This window comes from Stegodyphus dumicola, chromosome 3 (genome assembly GCF_044657685.1).
Source record: "Stegodyphus dumicola isolate Sdum_Otavi_A_Nest chromosome 3, ASM4465768v1".
Classification (NCBI taxonomy): domain Eukaryota; kingdom Metazoa; phylum Arthropoda; class Arachnida; order Araneae; family Eresidae; genus Stegodyphus; species Stegodyphus dumicola.
The window spans coordinates 220057190-220073468 of record NC_140770.1 but is presented as its reverse complement, the minus strand read 5'-3'; the positions used below and the strand labels follow the sequence as shown (position 1 = coordinate 220073468).

Genomic DNA, 16279 nt, shown 5'->3' with positions numbered 1-16279 from the left:
ACTTAACAAAATTGCATTGCTTATTTTAAAAAATTATACTAATGAAGATTCGCATGATGAATTCATACCCTTCAGTAAAGCTCTATACCAGTGGTTTTCAAGAGAAAAATAGGTGATACGCAAAGAAGCAAAGTATTTTTAACTACTAAATTAAAAAATTAAAACCCCAACATCCTAATTGAGATAAAGCTTAATTTAAGGACACATTCTTTGTTTCAGGGTGGAAATTACTGAGAATTAATTTTGAAACAGAAGAATTAATTTCTTGGAATTGTATCATGTTGTGCTTTGCATAAGCCAGCAGTCATTGTCTTTGTTTAATCGAAACAATCTATCAACAAAATTAAGATTACACTAAAATATTTTTTTGCATTTTGGATTCTGTGCGTTTTAAACATAAAATTGTTAATTTGAGGGGAAAAATAGACATAACTACAATTTTAAAACTACATTTTTTATACTAAACTATAATTTTGTTTGATTTGCAACAGTTATTTAGCAGTTTTTGCATTTATTTGCGTTAACATTTATAGTAAGATTACTAATTTATTAAACTGCATATTCAATTTGCCTATTTGTTTTTTCTGGTTTCTAATTTCAAGAATTCTACTTTTTCCTGTGCAGTTTTTGAAAAGTATGATTTGTTTAGGGTCATACCAGAGCAGATCAATAAGATATGCAAAAAGATACATTTTTAATTTTGAGATTCTAATACACTGACTACCAATAAGTATTTGGACAAGTATGCAAATGACGATATCTGCGGTCCTAAGGTACGTCACGGATTCCGCCGGTATATATCGTGTAGGAAACAGCATCGGCTTTATTCGCATGCAAGATGCCTCGTAGTTCGGAGCTCTCTGATTTCGAGAAAGGTATAATTATCGGGTATCACAAATGTGGCCGATCCTTAAGGGACATATCTAGCGAGCTAAAGTACCCAAAATCGACAGTGGCCTATGTGATTAAGAAGTGGAAGGTGAGCGGTGATTGTCGGAATGTGCCCCTAGTCGGCAGACCAACGAAACTGGGAGATAGAGACCGACGAGTGCTGTCCAGAGAAATTCGGAAGAACCGCATCCAACCGATGGCCCTCATCCGCGAGGAGCTTCAACAGGCATCCGGGAGTATTGTTTCAATGAATACCATCCGTAAGGAAGCACATCTGCTTGGTTTCCATGGTCGTGCTGCTGCCCATAAGCCTTAGATCACAAAGTCCAACCGCGCTGCTCGGTTAATGCGGTGCAAAGCACATCGAAATTGGGTCGTAGATCAGTGGAAACGGGTTCTTTGGAGTGACGAATCAAGGTTCAACATTTACCGTTGGGATGGCAGGGTCTGTGTCTGGCGTCTACCTGGAGAACGTCTCCTGCCAGAATGCATTGTGCCAACAGTCAAGTTCGGCGGAGGTGGAATTAGGGTCTGGGGGTGTTTCTCCTGGTATGGACTGGGACCCTTGGTCCCCATTCATGGTAAGCTCAACTCCGATGCCTACTGCACTATTTTGGATGACAATCTGCTTCCTACGTTGTGGCAATTTTACGGGTTGGACCCCTGTTACTTTAAGGGCGACAATGCCAGTTGTCATGTTTCGACGTTAAAGAAGGCTTGCTATGGTGCCAATGGAGTTCATCGAAAGGACTGGCCTGCCCAGAGTCTAGACCTGAACCCTATCGAGAACCTCTGGGAAGAGTTGCATCGCCGAATTCAGGGATACACTACCCGTGTAAAATCGGGCAAGGAACTTCTATGTCTTCTCCAAACCGAGTGGAACAAAATACCACTAGCTGTCATACAAAGACTTGGAAAGTATGCCCTGGAGTACGTGGAAAGTATGCTCTGGAGGGTCCACGCTGTAATTACCTCTCGTGGAGCCTCTACCAACTATTGATTTTAAATATAGTTTTACTTTTCTATCACAGGTGTCCAAATACTTATTGGTAGTCAGTGTATATGCAAAATTAAGTAAGTAATATTTTTTGTGCGTTTGTCATGATAAGTATTATGTAAGCGAGGTAGATATCACATTTTTCTTTTCTTCATAATTATTAATTGCTAAGATGTTATCAATGTTTGTGAAAATGTACTTCAATTAAGCCAGATATTCTTTAGAAGGTTCGTTTTGAAATTTAAATTCTTTAGTGAAGAGGTAAAGCTTACAAATAACATTGGATAAATGTGAGCCCACTGGGTTTGTGTGTAATTATTGCAAAGCCTCGAGGGCTATCTGCCTAAGGGGAGGGATGCCTTCGTGGAGGACTTTCTAAGGGAAACTGGCTTGTATACACGTTACACATGGGGAAAACCACGAAAACGCCCATGCAGCCAGCCCGTTCGCGGGATTCGAACCTCGGACCGAACTACCAGTGTTCAGCGACTTTACCGTTCGGCCGCTGGTGGGCTCATGAGCCCACTGGGAGTCTCCCTGGGATATCCGGAAACGCCATAATAATTTCTTTTATTTTTTGATATTAGGTTTTTTTTCTCATTTATATATATTGTTATATGCGTACGAGTTCGTAATAGATTTAATGCAAACGTGTCCGATGATAGGTTAATAAAATTAATTTTTATCAAAATAAGCACTTCAAATTTCTGGAATTATCTGCAGAAATGCCCGTACATATGTAGCACGACAAACATTTACGTATTCATGAAAATCTTTCATTATTTAATTTCTTTAAATATATTATATGGCGATAATATTTGGTGGTAACAGTTTGAAAAATGAATCAACGCAGAATGTGAAACGATGCAAAATGCCATTTTGGAGACTAATAACTCTTTGAGTCTAGCGCCCCTTTTGGGCTAATAATGACATATGCACCACAGAAATAACTTCAAGAAATTATAATATAACTACTTAGCTGCATTAAATTCATCGAAATTCGATAGATAAAGCACATTTTATAGAACTTTCACAGAAAACAAATTTCATAGATCATTTTCTGCATTATTGAAATAACATCGATTAGCATAAGTATTATCTAGCAGCTACGTTTAATTCTAGAACACAATTTTTTTCATTCATTTCAGCTAATTCTGGTTAAAGTGTCGAAGATATTCATGAAACTAACCTTTTCCTTTTTCTTTAAAAATACGAGTAAAAAATCACTATTTACTCGAGAATTTTAGAGTTCTACTTGACCTCCTGGGACTTTATCCCTATTCTTGCAAACGTGGCTTGAATTAAATTGGATAAAGCAAACTCCGCACTTCAATTTCAGCAAAAAAATGCTTTGCTAAGTAAAAGGATATGGCTGAGAAAATGTTCAGCACTTTTGTTTTAGATGCTAAATTAATTTCTCCCCTTTAACTCGATTTTAAAGAGACATTTTTTGACGCTTTTCATTTTTAGTTTCTGACTTCTCAAACCAGATAATTACGTTAGGAGATTTCATGTTATCATGCCTCGAGGTCTCTTTTGATAAGTCCCAGCTTTATGCTGAGCACTTCGTAGAGGTAACCCTATTTTATGCTCTCGCTTAAGCTTTTTTTTAATTTCTTTCATCGCAGCAAACTAAATTAGTGTTTCTAACTTAAGTGCAATTAAGCATCTAATTTATCTTAAGATATTTTCTTGCTTAAATTTCGAATACCATACCTAATGTTTTGTTTTCGATATCGCAATATTATATTGTTTGCTAGGATGGAGTTTAATGATTTGTATCTATTCACCGTAATTTAATCCATTATTTAGATGGTGGTTTTAGATAGAAATACGTCGAATGTTTACTGGCTATAGTAAATTTTTCATTTGTTCCTACAAAAATTTATTATTTATACTATTGTGAAAAAAATTATTCCGTGTTACTACTATTATTCAAAATATCCAACGAATAATTGATTCCCAGGTGAACTGTGTTTCCCCATCTATCAAGTCATTTGCCTCCTTCAAGGAATAACAAAATAGAAAATACAGATTTGATTTACATACAGAAAATAATCATTGTCTTTAATTAGTGGCATTCCCTGAAATTACGAACGCACAAAGGAATTGCACAGCATGATTCGACAACTCAGCTAACGAGACATCAAACAGCACTTGGACAAACATTTTTTTATGCAAGTGTCTGTTGTAAGTGTGCTGTAATTTTAATAACGATTATAGATTGTGGAATATACTTAAGGTAGCACTGAGAATTTAAAAATATTAAGCACATATAAGAGTGTGATGCATAAATAATAAATTGTTTTATGAAACAGAATTCAATTTTTACACTGTGCATTTGACAATCACTTTAACAAAAGAATTTAAAATTTAATCGCACCCCTTGATGAAAAACGTCTACATAAGCCCATTGCAGGAAAATTGCTGATTGAGCGTATGATATGCGTTTACACATAGTGATTCAAATAAAATCCTGCTATGAAATTTCAAATAAAATTATCCTGGCTTGGGAAAACTTTATTTGAAATTTACCAAATGATTTTGATTTTTCGTTGCCTAACAAATAATACTGAATTTTAAAACTCCTTTTCTGAAATCACGAAGTTGTTTTGTGCATATTACTTCGAAATCGTTCTGTTATTTTTAAATAATTACATTTCAGTGTACACATAGTGAGATGTTTCTCTCTTGGAAGAAGCATTTTATTCAAACTGTTAACTTTCCAGAATTGAGTTAAAAATTTGGTAAAAAACAAGATTAACTTGCTGAATTGTTTGTTTCATTGATTATGACAATAATACTAGGATTACAAAGTAACAGGAGGAAAGCTTACGTGGTATAATTTCTAAGAGAAACTAACTTGTACTTAAGCTAAACTTTAGAAAACAAAAGTCCTGAAATAACAGTGAAATGTTTGAAATTTTTAAAGATGGGATGGTATATCAAATTGCTTAAGCCTCTGAATGCTTTAAATTTGCTTCTAATTTTTAATTTGACTTGATAATAGTATTAAGAGGATATTTATATCAGTGTTTTATTGACAAAGCCATGGGAGGGTTAACAGTTTAATAGGTTTAATAGTTTTATAATTTAATAGTTTTATAATTTAACGGTTTAATAGTTTTTAACTAATTAATACTTTATTAGCCATTTAGAATTAAATTGCTCATACTTAATTCATGGAAGAATACTAATGTCAACGTTAACCGAAATTATCCTTTTGCAGCAACATAACAGGTTATTTTTCATTACTAAATTTATATCAATATTCCACTGATGCGATTGCTCTTATCAATAGTTTTTGCAATGAGCATAATAAGTAGATTAGTGTACATAATTAGTGGACGAATAAAACCGGAAAATTGCAAATATATTATCAGAATTTCTAAATCAATCCAATTCTTAATTAAAGAATTCCTAATTCCTTTGCATCTGTCGCTCTGCTTATTTATCAGAACAAGAGCCTATTTCGATCTCAGATATATGATATAATCGTCGATTAGTTCAGAAATTGTGCTTCAGATAATAATTAATACGGCTTAGAGTTAAATTAATAGATAAATTATTAATACTAGTAATGGTAATTGAAAAGCTACCCAATTGTGTAACTTGACGTGGTGCAGTAAATTTTCGAGCCTGTTACATGCCTGTAATTGCGATATCAAGCAATTAATATAGAATGAATTAATTAATTCTGGTCATGTTTACGAAAATGATTTGCGATGTATATGGCCATAACGAATTAGCTACAAGGCTGCCTGTTGATACTTATTCATGTTATGATTTGTCTAACAAAATAAAGTACATTTTTATTGGTGACTTTAATGACCATCTGGAAAGCACACGCATTTAAACGCTAAAATTACACACATTTGCGATATTAAAATTTGGTAATTTTTTTTTCTAATGCATAGAAAATTCACAGTTTTCTAAGATGGTGACTATAGACCTGGCCTTATTTTTATCACTACTCAGAGTCATCAGGTATTTTGAAGTTAGAAACGTGCATTGCCCTCGCCGGGACTCGAACCTCGGACCTCTCGGATACGTGCCGAGTGTGCTGGCCATTACACCACGAAGGCACGCGAAGCAGGCGGTCGAAATGCTTTATATACTTCCTCTTTTAAAAGGCGACTGGGAATTAGAGAACCTAGTCGCGAAATCCTGGTGGTGGAGAATCAGTCATCCACCAGCTTTTAGTTCGCGCGCCACTGTAGAGATATTACTTTATTTCTAAGCAGGAGATGTGAAAAATGAGCAATGCCCTCGCCGCGAGTCGAACCTCGGACCTCTGAAATACGTTTCGAATTTGCTGACGATTACACCACGAAGGCATGCTAAGGAGGCGGAAAAAATACCTTATTTGAAATTTAGAGCAATTTGTTCTAATTCTTTCTTGATTAGCGATAATAAGAATCTATTATGTTTAACTGAAAAAAAAATAATAAAAATGAAAAGAAATCTGAAGTGTTTAAGATTTTGACTGTCGTCTAAAAGGGTTTTTAAACGTTTTTTGCGATGTCCGCTGAGCTCACAGTCTAGTAATCTGCTGTACACTTTTTCGAACACATTTGTTTTACATTTTAGTTTGATTATTAAGCATAATTTTCTTTGCATTTACGCCGTATACAATTCAACAGCAGAGTTGCAATATAATATATGCAACATATGCTTAGAATTCTCGTTGAAGTGTTAAAGTGTTGGAATTACCTTTTCCTGTTTTTTCTTTTCCTATTCTTTCCCAGTTATTAATAGCAATTTTCTTATTTAAGTCGGCATTTTTTACTAAGATGGCTTTTCTTACTAAAAGTTGGTTTACAAAATGTTTTTTGCCTTTTTATAATTTTGTGTGTTAACTTTATCTATTAAATATCACGTTCTTCGAGCTAACGATTTTCGATAGACAGTCTCGCGCGCTGGAGATATGTGAGTGAGTGAGATTTTTAGCGTAAATCCCAAAGATGATTATAATGCACCAAACGCAAGGTGCAATGCGATCACTCAAATTCAGATGTTGATGTTGCATAAAAGCTAGGTAAACATTAAAATACAACACAGAATCTTAAAATCAGATTAGATTAGGTAATAAAAGCCCATCTCTTTTAAATAATAAAATACATTACAATTGTCTTTTCTTCCAATTAACCCTCTCGCTGTGTAATTTGTTTTATTAATATAGGTTCAAAAATGCGTAATTTTTAATTACATATATCAGATGTACATACATTTTAAAATTAAAATATACACAAAATATTTCAAAGGAGATCTTTTTCAATATAAAATTAAATCATAAATGTTGTCAGAAAATTGAAATTGAAGAATAAGCATATAAAAGCAAAATTTTGAAATTAATCAGTGCTAAATTATGATTTATTTAATGAAATACAAAGTTAAAACATATGTACTAATGAAAATATGCATAATACTTACAAAAGATTTATCGAAATGAAGTTTAGTTATGCTGAACTTTAAAACAAGGCTCGAGACAAAGTCATACCTCGCAATCTGTGCACAAAGTTCGCATTCCTTTACGATTTTTTTGCCACTTTATGTATTTTGTTAGCAACAAACAGCATAACTACTCTCTACGAGGTTCTTTCTTGATGAGATTGTGGGGGGGGATATGGTCAGCAAAATGTTGAGCAGTAGTATTGAAAGTTGAACTATAGACATATTTGAGCTTTGATAAGAACCCGCAAAATGGTGAAAAGCATGCTTGCATATTTCGCAGAAATATGGAAAAATAATACCATATGTTAACCGACATCTGAATAAACAATTAAACATCACAGAAAAGCCGAAATAAAACCATGAACGGGAAAAGAGCGGGTAGCACAGTTAAATAGACAGAAAGATCCATGCGGAAATCGCGGATTTCACAAATTGTGTTACTTTCTACGTTGCGTATGGAAATTGCTGTATACGCAGCGAGAGGTTTAAACGGTCGACAGATAATTCACAGCTATTAAAATATTTCTGACGAAGAAATTGGCACTCAATTAAAATATCACGGACTGATAGACAAACATTGCAATTTAAACAAACATGCTCACTCTCAGCTATCGAAAGGTAGTTATGTGTCATTCTAATGTGACCAATTCTAAGGCGAGTCACAAGAACTTCTCCTTATGATTTCTAGTAGAACCCCAAAGCTCAATTCTATATATCTTAACTTGGTATCAAGCTGAATGTACCAAAGACGCTGCCATTTGTTTTAGGCTCTTTGATAACAGTACAGATATATCTATATTAAAAGGTAAAAGAAATGAGAGGACTGGATAGGTCAACAGCAGATTTTGCTGTGATATCTGCCAGTTCATTACCCTTTATTCCAGTATACCCGGTAACCAAGCAGAGCATGATTTCATATCCAAGACTCGTTAAGTGTATATTTAACTTGAGAACGTCACCTATTATCACCTATTACCGGATTCCCGGTGTTGCAAAAGGCTTCTAACGGTTTCAGAGCACTATAAGAGTCTGTATAAATTATAAACGTTTTCTGGCGGAGCTTTGTGATTTGAAAAAAAAAAAAAGAGTATGATATATAGCAGTTAGTTCAGAGTAGCAAAACGTTGTCTGTAGACGATCTCGTTAGTGTTTGCCTTCACCTGATGGTGGAAACAATCAAGAAGCTGTATTCATGCATTTTTCCCAAGGTGGGATTTCAAAATGCTGTAATGCCTAGAAGGACATATCAGACAGGTAAAGTTCTTAAATGAGAGGACGAACTCTAAAAGGGAAAGAAGACACACAGGATGGACATGATTCAAATAAAATGTTACACATGTTATAAAGCAGGCACAGCTTATTAGGATGGCTAGGTTGCGATAATACATTAAAATATTGTAAAGAGACAACTGCTGACGCCTCAGATAAAGTGAAGGTTTGTTAGAGTCAACGTAAAGCCTCTGAACAGGATATACAGGAGAAGAACAGCAGAAGTTCCAGATCAAATCCGCAAAGCTTGATGAAGAGGATTTAGTTTTAATAAAACTGAAGATCGATCGCGCTGGATATAAAAAAAATGGCTTATTAAGTACAGTGTGCCACTGCTCGCTATGAAATAATTCAGTTTCTTAATCGAAGATTAATTAAAATTTTAGAAAATATGAAGTAGATAATAAAACAAATTCGATATTCAAAATTCAGTGTTCCAGATGCGCATGCTCGGGTTACTTACTTGAAATCTGAAGGCACTACTTTCGTCAATTTTTGGGCCCTTTGGGTTAAATCAGATTGTATTAAAAAATAAAAAACTTTTTTTTTTTTTTTTTTTTTTTTTTTTAATTTCAAAGTAACCAAATCCGCTAACTTTAACAGAAAATTATTGTTTTATTTAATCTTCTTTTTTTAATACTAGTAAAAGATGCTTAAAAAATTGTAATTTATGTTTAATATTAGAAAGTTTAATAGTGACAGAGACATACTCATTCTAGGTGTGCAAAAACTATTTTAAAAAATACAAAATTACAAAAAATGCAAAAAATTTCTGATTTATCAGAAAATTAATTTTCTTCATAAAAATTATTTTGCAGTTAATTTTAGTTATCAGTTCTATTTACAATAAATTCATATCTCTGTAGTTAGTTTGTGATAAGAAATTAAAACTAATTTTGGAAAGAGAGATGGAAGTGTATAATTTAAATATTATTTTTTTATTTAATGTCAAAAATGACTTAATGACCAATTAAAGTCATTAAAACTTATTTTCTTCCTTGACCTTTGTTTTTATAATATGAAAACATTTAATGCTTAGAATTCCCTTATTAAACTGCTAAGTTACTTATGTTTTATTTATCTTTTATCATCCACTTATAAAATTTGCATTTCGTTGCAGAACCATTTTTATTTTACATATTTACCTGAAGTTATACAATTTAATAACAAGCATTTCCACGAATTAAGCTTTACATAATCTCATTACGAATTCAATAATAACGAAATATGTTTTCTTCAGAACTTACTTTGTATTAAATCATTTCATAATACATTAATTTATTTTTATAAGATTTGGAAGCATTTTAAGACGCAATTAACTGAAAAGTAACATATGAAATAACGTAATTGTTGCGAAGATTAGAGCGATAAAAGGGCATCAGTTTATCAAATTAAGACGTTTATTCTATTCAAACGGTTAAATATAAAGTCTGACCGAAAATTAAAGAAATGCAAGTTTAAATATTTAAAGTAACGCGAAATTCATTTTATTGCTGTATCTTTCATTCAGATAATATTGCATTAATTGTTCTTTTAACTTCTCATTGTTCATCTCATAGACTCTCATAGTTGTTCAAAATGATTAAACGAAACTTTCCTTAGAGAAAGATTATGGCAGAATAATTCAACTTTTCATGGAATAGAATATGATTTTTGATTCGCATTAAATCGCTCGTCGTTGTGTCCTCTTTGCGTTTAAAGTATACAATATAAGAAAATGCTTCTTCTTCATTATGGTGTTTTCTTGAAGTAAGATAACTTTCTTATTCTTTTTACTTCCTTGTGCGATCTACTGTAACAGCGAAAAATTTCCGGCATCATATTTCACTGCAAATATTCATTTTGATCGCTTTCAAATCCATTTCAATAATTTTTTTTGGGGGGGCGACACATGTGCAACGGATAGAATGAAGGAATCTTTTTTCCAAAACGGATTGTAAAATTGATTGTAAAATCCATTTAAAGTGGATTCAGAAGAAAATTTTGTCGTAACGTCTGTACTTACGCATGATTGTAATTCTCATGTCTCAAAAACGAGTGGCGACAAGACGTTGAAATTTTGTATATGGGGTTACTATAACGTACATAGTTGTGCATCTCTCTTTTTCATTGCAATTGGCCGAACCAACTGTATATATACAAGGTGTCCCATAATTCTGTAAATATTTTTAAAATTCATAAAAATTTATGGAATTAGTAGAATTGAATAGAAAGTTATTTTCGTGAAGGGTTTGTTTTGTAAAGAAAAGAAATAGTTAACATTTTCGTCGATAGAGGACATCAATCACGCATGCCAAGGAAAACTATATTTATTTTCTTGCAGGCAAATCTTTATAAGCATATCACTCTCATTTTCTGTGTCCGCCGACGCCATAAATTACACTTTGCAATCGAGTTACAGCACCATTAACTGCAGCATAAGAGATTTTGTGACGAATGACGTTCTTTAACTGTGCCAAACATGATGGACAACTGCGGTGCAGTATGGGTTTGACATAACTCCAAAGCCAAAAATAAAGTGCCTTTATGACCGGCGAGCGAGGAGGAGACTCATTCCTACAATGGATCATTCTGCGGTGAAAGTTCTTCTTAGGAATGTTTTGACTTCGGTTCTGATATGAGGATGTGCCCCGTCTTGTATGAACGTCGTGAATTTGTGTAGAGGGCCTTATGTTCCAGTAAGTGCGGTATCGGTTTCTCCTGCAAAGTAGCGTTTTCCAGTAATTGTGCAGGTCTCCAGCCAGCTTTTGCACAGCGCTCTTCAAAGACAAAAGGGTCTGCAATAAATGGACGCGGTGAAACAACACTAAATAAATAAAAGCGGTAAAAATAAGGATTCCTCAATATAAGCACGTGGGTTCTCCTTTGCGAAGATTCTACAGTTATGGATGTTGACTGTTCCATGCAAGGAAAAATGAGTCTCACCTGGTCTGAAGGTACTGAGAACCCATTGTGGATCGTCATTGATTTTCGACAAAGCCCAATTTGCGAATTCATATCGCTTAGCTTTGTGATTTGCTAAGAGCTGGTGGACTGATTGCAACATATAGGGGTGCAATTTTAAAACACTGTGAAGGAAGCGGAATACCGATGTTTTCGGTACACCAGAGTTCCGTCCCACTTCTCGTGCGCTACTTACTGCACTCAACGATTGTTTCCTTAGAGTGGCAATCTGTGAAACCACATCGGAAGAACGGATCTCTGATAAACTTGAAATATGCTAATGGCGCACCATTACGAAGGCTATGACACAGATTTCCTGTTTCTTCGAAACGTCGTACTAAAGAAATCAGCCCGGCAAGTGTGATTAGACCAAAACCTTTCTTCTATGCCTTCTGTGTCCGAAACCTTCGTAACGCTTCAGTCGGCGATCCTTGACCGGGTTAAAACAACTTCACTAATAACGCTTTATTTAATAACGTCAGTATCACAATTAAAACTTTATGTACGAAGAAGTAGGGTCAAAAAGGAGAAATGACTTGTTTATCGTAAAACCTGCAATTTATAGGACTCTGATTTACATATTTCTTGTTACTGCATCTGTGCGGTGTCCTCTGTCAACGAAAATTTTAACCATTTCTTCTTTATATATATTCAATTTTTTATTAACTTTTAATATATTTGCAGACTTATGGGGCACACTGTATATATTTCCACCCTTTACCCCATTCGATGAGCTAAGTATTTTTATTCCTATATGTTGGTAAATTGGGCATTTTTGCTTTAAAAGTGGTTAAATTATATTGTTTTAATATTTCGGTTAAGTTTTGTGTGCCTTTACTTAATATGCATGAAATAGTTGTAGAATTATCAAAATTTTAAAAGTAGCTCTCGGCATAAGGAGCTCGTCATTTTCAGCAAAGGTTCAGATCATTCATTTGTTTATATTTGAAACTGTTAGCAGAATAGGGATTTAAGTCAGTTGGTGCACCAACTTCAGTGTCTTTTTGCCCAATGTGACCGAAATTCTTTGACAATGAAGAAAATGTGATAAACGTTTATTTTAGTCGCAACATTTCTTTTAACTGTTTTTAATTTTATTTTGTGTTTTAGGTTTTTCTATACTTTACAATTTTTAATGAAGATGTTTCGAGTTTGTAAGTATTTTTGCAATGCAGCAAAAATATGTTTAATAAGCCGTACGATGAATATGGTATCCAGATCAGATATTTCGATACTATAACTAAATATCTTTAAACTATACAATATGTTTGCCAACATTTTGATCTCTTAAATTACCTATCGATTGCTTCGCTGAATAGACATAGTTGAGACAGAAATACAGTGTAAACAATAGTTTTCGTTATATTCAGTTTATTAATATATTCATACTTAACTATTACTTCCTAATCACCCAAATTTTAAAGTTTTTTAGTTATAAATATTCACTATTTCTTTTCGTACAGACTCACAAATGTGCATTTTCATGTTACTCTGCTACTTCAGTTACTTACAGTTTTAACTGGCCATTAATAATTAAAATTACGTTGTTAGAAATAATTTTATGTTCCAAATATCTATTCGTCGTAAAAATTTATTCCTTATGCCACGCTTCTTATATGCTATGCTTTAATGAAGAATATTTCATGTCACAACGAAACGTTTCACTTTATTTATAGTTTTTTTTATGAAAAATAGCATATGATATGATATATCTCATGGTCTAATTTTTAAAGTATGCATATTTCCCAACGCAGATATAAAACTTTAAGTAGGCAGATAACAGAAAGTAATTGCCGTTTTATTTATACGGGGAACGTAATTCAAGCTACTGATTTTATGGCTACTAAAATTGGAGCTAAAGTGTATTTTATTGATTTAGTGAGATGTTGCATTTTGGGCAAAGGATATTTAAGCAACATAGACTATGTTTCTTTGATTTAAAGAATATACGTGTGAAGTCAAAAACACGTTATATGCCAGGTTTCTGATCTCTAACTTCGCTGTTTCCTTTTATCAATTTTGGATAGTTTTCAATTTTATGAAAACTCAACGCAAACAAAATTCCAGAGATATCAAAAACAATATGTCGGCAAAATTTTGACAAATTCAAAAAGCGCTATTTGTAGGAACGCATAAGGCTCTGTACGCGAATTTCGATGGTTTCACTTCGAAGAGAATTGGATCTGAAAATTTGACTACAAATATCTTCCCCGAACTTCTTGAACATAGGAAGATTCATAATGACATTCATTCCAATTGTTTTCCTACACACTGCAGATGGAACTCTATTGTAATGAATATTTAGTTTAGTTCAAGTTCTGTAACGAAGTTCGTAATTATATATATGGGTCCATTCTTTTGTATTCCACTTACAGTATAGGAGGAGTCAAGTAAATTCATTTCTGATCTAATCTAAAGTCTGTACGACTTTATTATGCTTGAAAATTAAGTTTGAAAATCCTATTTCAGATTGACGAAACTTTTGCAAATGAAGTTTGCTTTCGATGCATTTAATGAATGTGTTTATTTGAGCAAAGGTTCAGAGTTGAACAAAAATTCAGATGGCATGTCTTCCAATTTTCACAGTCAGGATCACGATAAATGTTTGCCTACATAACAAATTAATATGCAATATGTTTTAAATGGCATGGAATGCCAGAAGACCTAACCTACAAATAATACGTAGAATCTGCATAGAAAATAAATAAATAAATGAATGAATCAAAATGCAAAACGAAGTAATATTTTTTGCACGTAGTGTGAAGTTTATGGTTCAGCAAACATTCAGTATTTAATTAATACCTATAAGTAATTTATGAACGATATTTCGATTATTTCATTTTATGATTGCTTTATATTCATAACAACGCTTGTTAATTTAAACTTCAGAAACAAGTTGCTCCTTATATTTACAAAAATAATATTAACGTTATTTTTTGTCAAATTTTTGTTGTTCGAGTAGCGTTTTAACTGACTGGAAAAAAAGTTAACTGTGAAAACATACTTCAGTTTAGAAAGTTCACGAATGATTTTAGTTCACATGTCTTAGTTCAAGATTCTCTCTCAATAAAATAAATATAACTATTAAAAATAATAATTTTAATATTATATAATAATAGCATAATATAATGATTTATTTAATAATATAATGCATAACATAATGATTTAATCAATAATATAATGATAATAACATAATATAATCATTATGATGATTTAATATTATATAATGATAGCCTAATGTAATTAGACTTATTACGTGCTCCGCTCTTAGGCACTATACGGAATTGGAAGGATGCTCCATAAAGGTCCTTTTTTAAGAAAAACTGGTTCGTATCCAAATGGGGAAAACCACGAAAACGCCCATGCAGCCAAACCCTTTGCCTGGACTCAAACCCCGGACCAAACTACCAGTTTTCAGCGGCTTTTACCGCTCAACCGCTGGTGGGCGATAAATTAATAAACAGCCACAATTTAGAAAGTGTGTGCAAATATTTAGAATTGTTTGGCATCAAGAATAATGCATAGATTAATCTCAGAATATAAAATTCCAAATTCCTACAGAGTTCCAATGTTAACTGGAAATCCTACAACAAACGATAAATGATTGTTAAATATAACAACTGATATATTTCAGAAGTCAAACAACAAAAATCAGCGTTATATTTTCAAATGTGTTGAAATATATTTTGAAATTTGAAAATATAACGCTGATTTTTGTTATTTGACTTCTGAATTAGTATTTGTTCAGCGTGTTATTGTGTCTTAACTGATATAGTGTTACCGAATGATATTCATAATGAAAGTGGAGTTTCGTGTTCAGCTGTATGGTCATTTAAAAGGCTGGATTTCATTTGTCCAAGCAAAACAGGCTTCCAATATAAAGACTGAAACTAAGATTAATATAAATTTCAGTATCACTTCTGCTCCTCGCAAACTTAATGATTTTACGTTTCATCATGTATTTCAACACTCTCCTACCTAGTTTTTTTTTACTTCACGACTGCCAAGCTAAAATCGAAATTGAAAGCTTCAATAGAACTCTTAATTTGATTCATTAGAGATGATATACCCAAATTAAAAATGAAGAATTAATACGCTATTACTAAGTTAAATTGTAAAAATACTTTTATATTTTTTATCTTACATATATTATATATCATTTTAATGGGTGATACACTTTTTAAAAAAATTCACAAAAATTACGCTAACCTTCTATCGCAAAGGCTGTATTTACAATAACTGAAGAAAAGAGGACAGCTGCAGGGAACATAATGTCATTTCCTGGAATTAAAAAAAATATGACTTAGCATAAGAAAACAATATTTTCATATTCCTTCTAATTTAAAATTATCATATGCATAACATTGGAAAACCTAGTTTCCTTGTAATTTAAAATTATATATACATAAGATTGAAAACTCTAGGTAGTTAACATTTCTTTCAATAGAAAATAACAAATATATCAGTGATAGGATATTTTTATGCCAATTAAATATTATTTTTAGCAAGGTAAATTTGAAAACTTGGAATGGTCCGTAGAAAATATCTACAGTAAACCTCGCTTAACTGAGAAGATTAAGGGAAAAAAGCACTGAATTATCAAATCCAGAAACTGGTGACATCCAACTATTTTGTTATTTCATTCCAAACATATATACTCAACGATATATACTGTAAGCCTTACTAAAGCCTTGGAAAATTTATTGTATCCAAAGAAACAAACAC

At 32.8% G+C, this 16279-nt stretch overlaps 1 protein-coding gene across 2 annotated transcripts in view; it reads right to left on the bottom strand.

The window, feature by feature from the left end:
* The window catches only part of LOC118202118 (hemicentin-2-like), a 228657-nt gene extending 212825 nt beyond the window's left edge, over positions 1–15832 (bottom strand). For both annotated transcript variants that reach the window (XM_085812393.1, XM_085812394.1), the window contains exon 1: positions 15764–15832. In XM_085812393.1, coding sequence (XP_085668519.1) covers positions 15764–15824 — 61 coding nt within the window. In that variant the 5' untranslated portion in view covers positions 15825–15832. The remainder of the gene's footprint in view (positions 1–15763) is intronic.
* Positions 15833–16279: the final 447 nt, after the last annotated feature.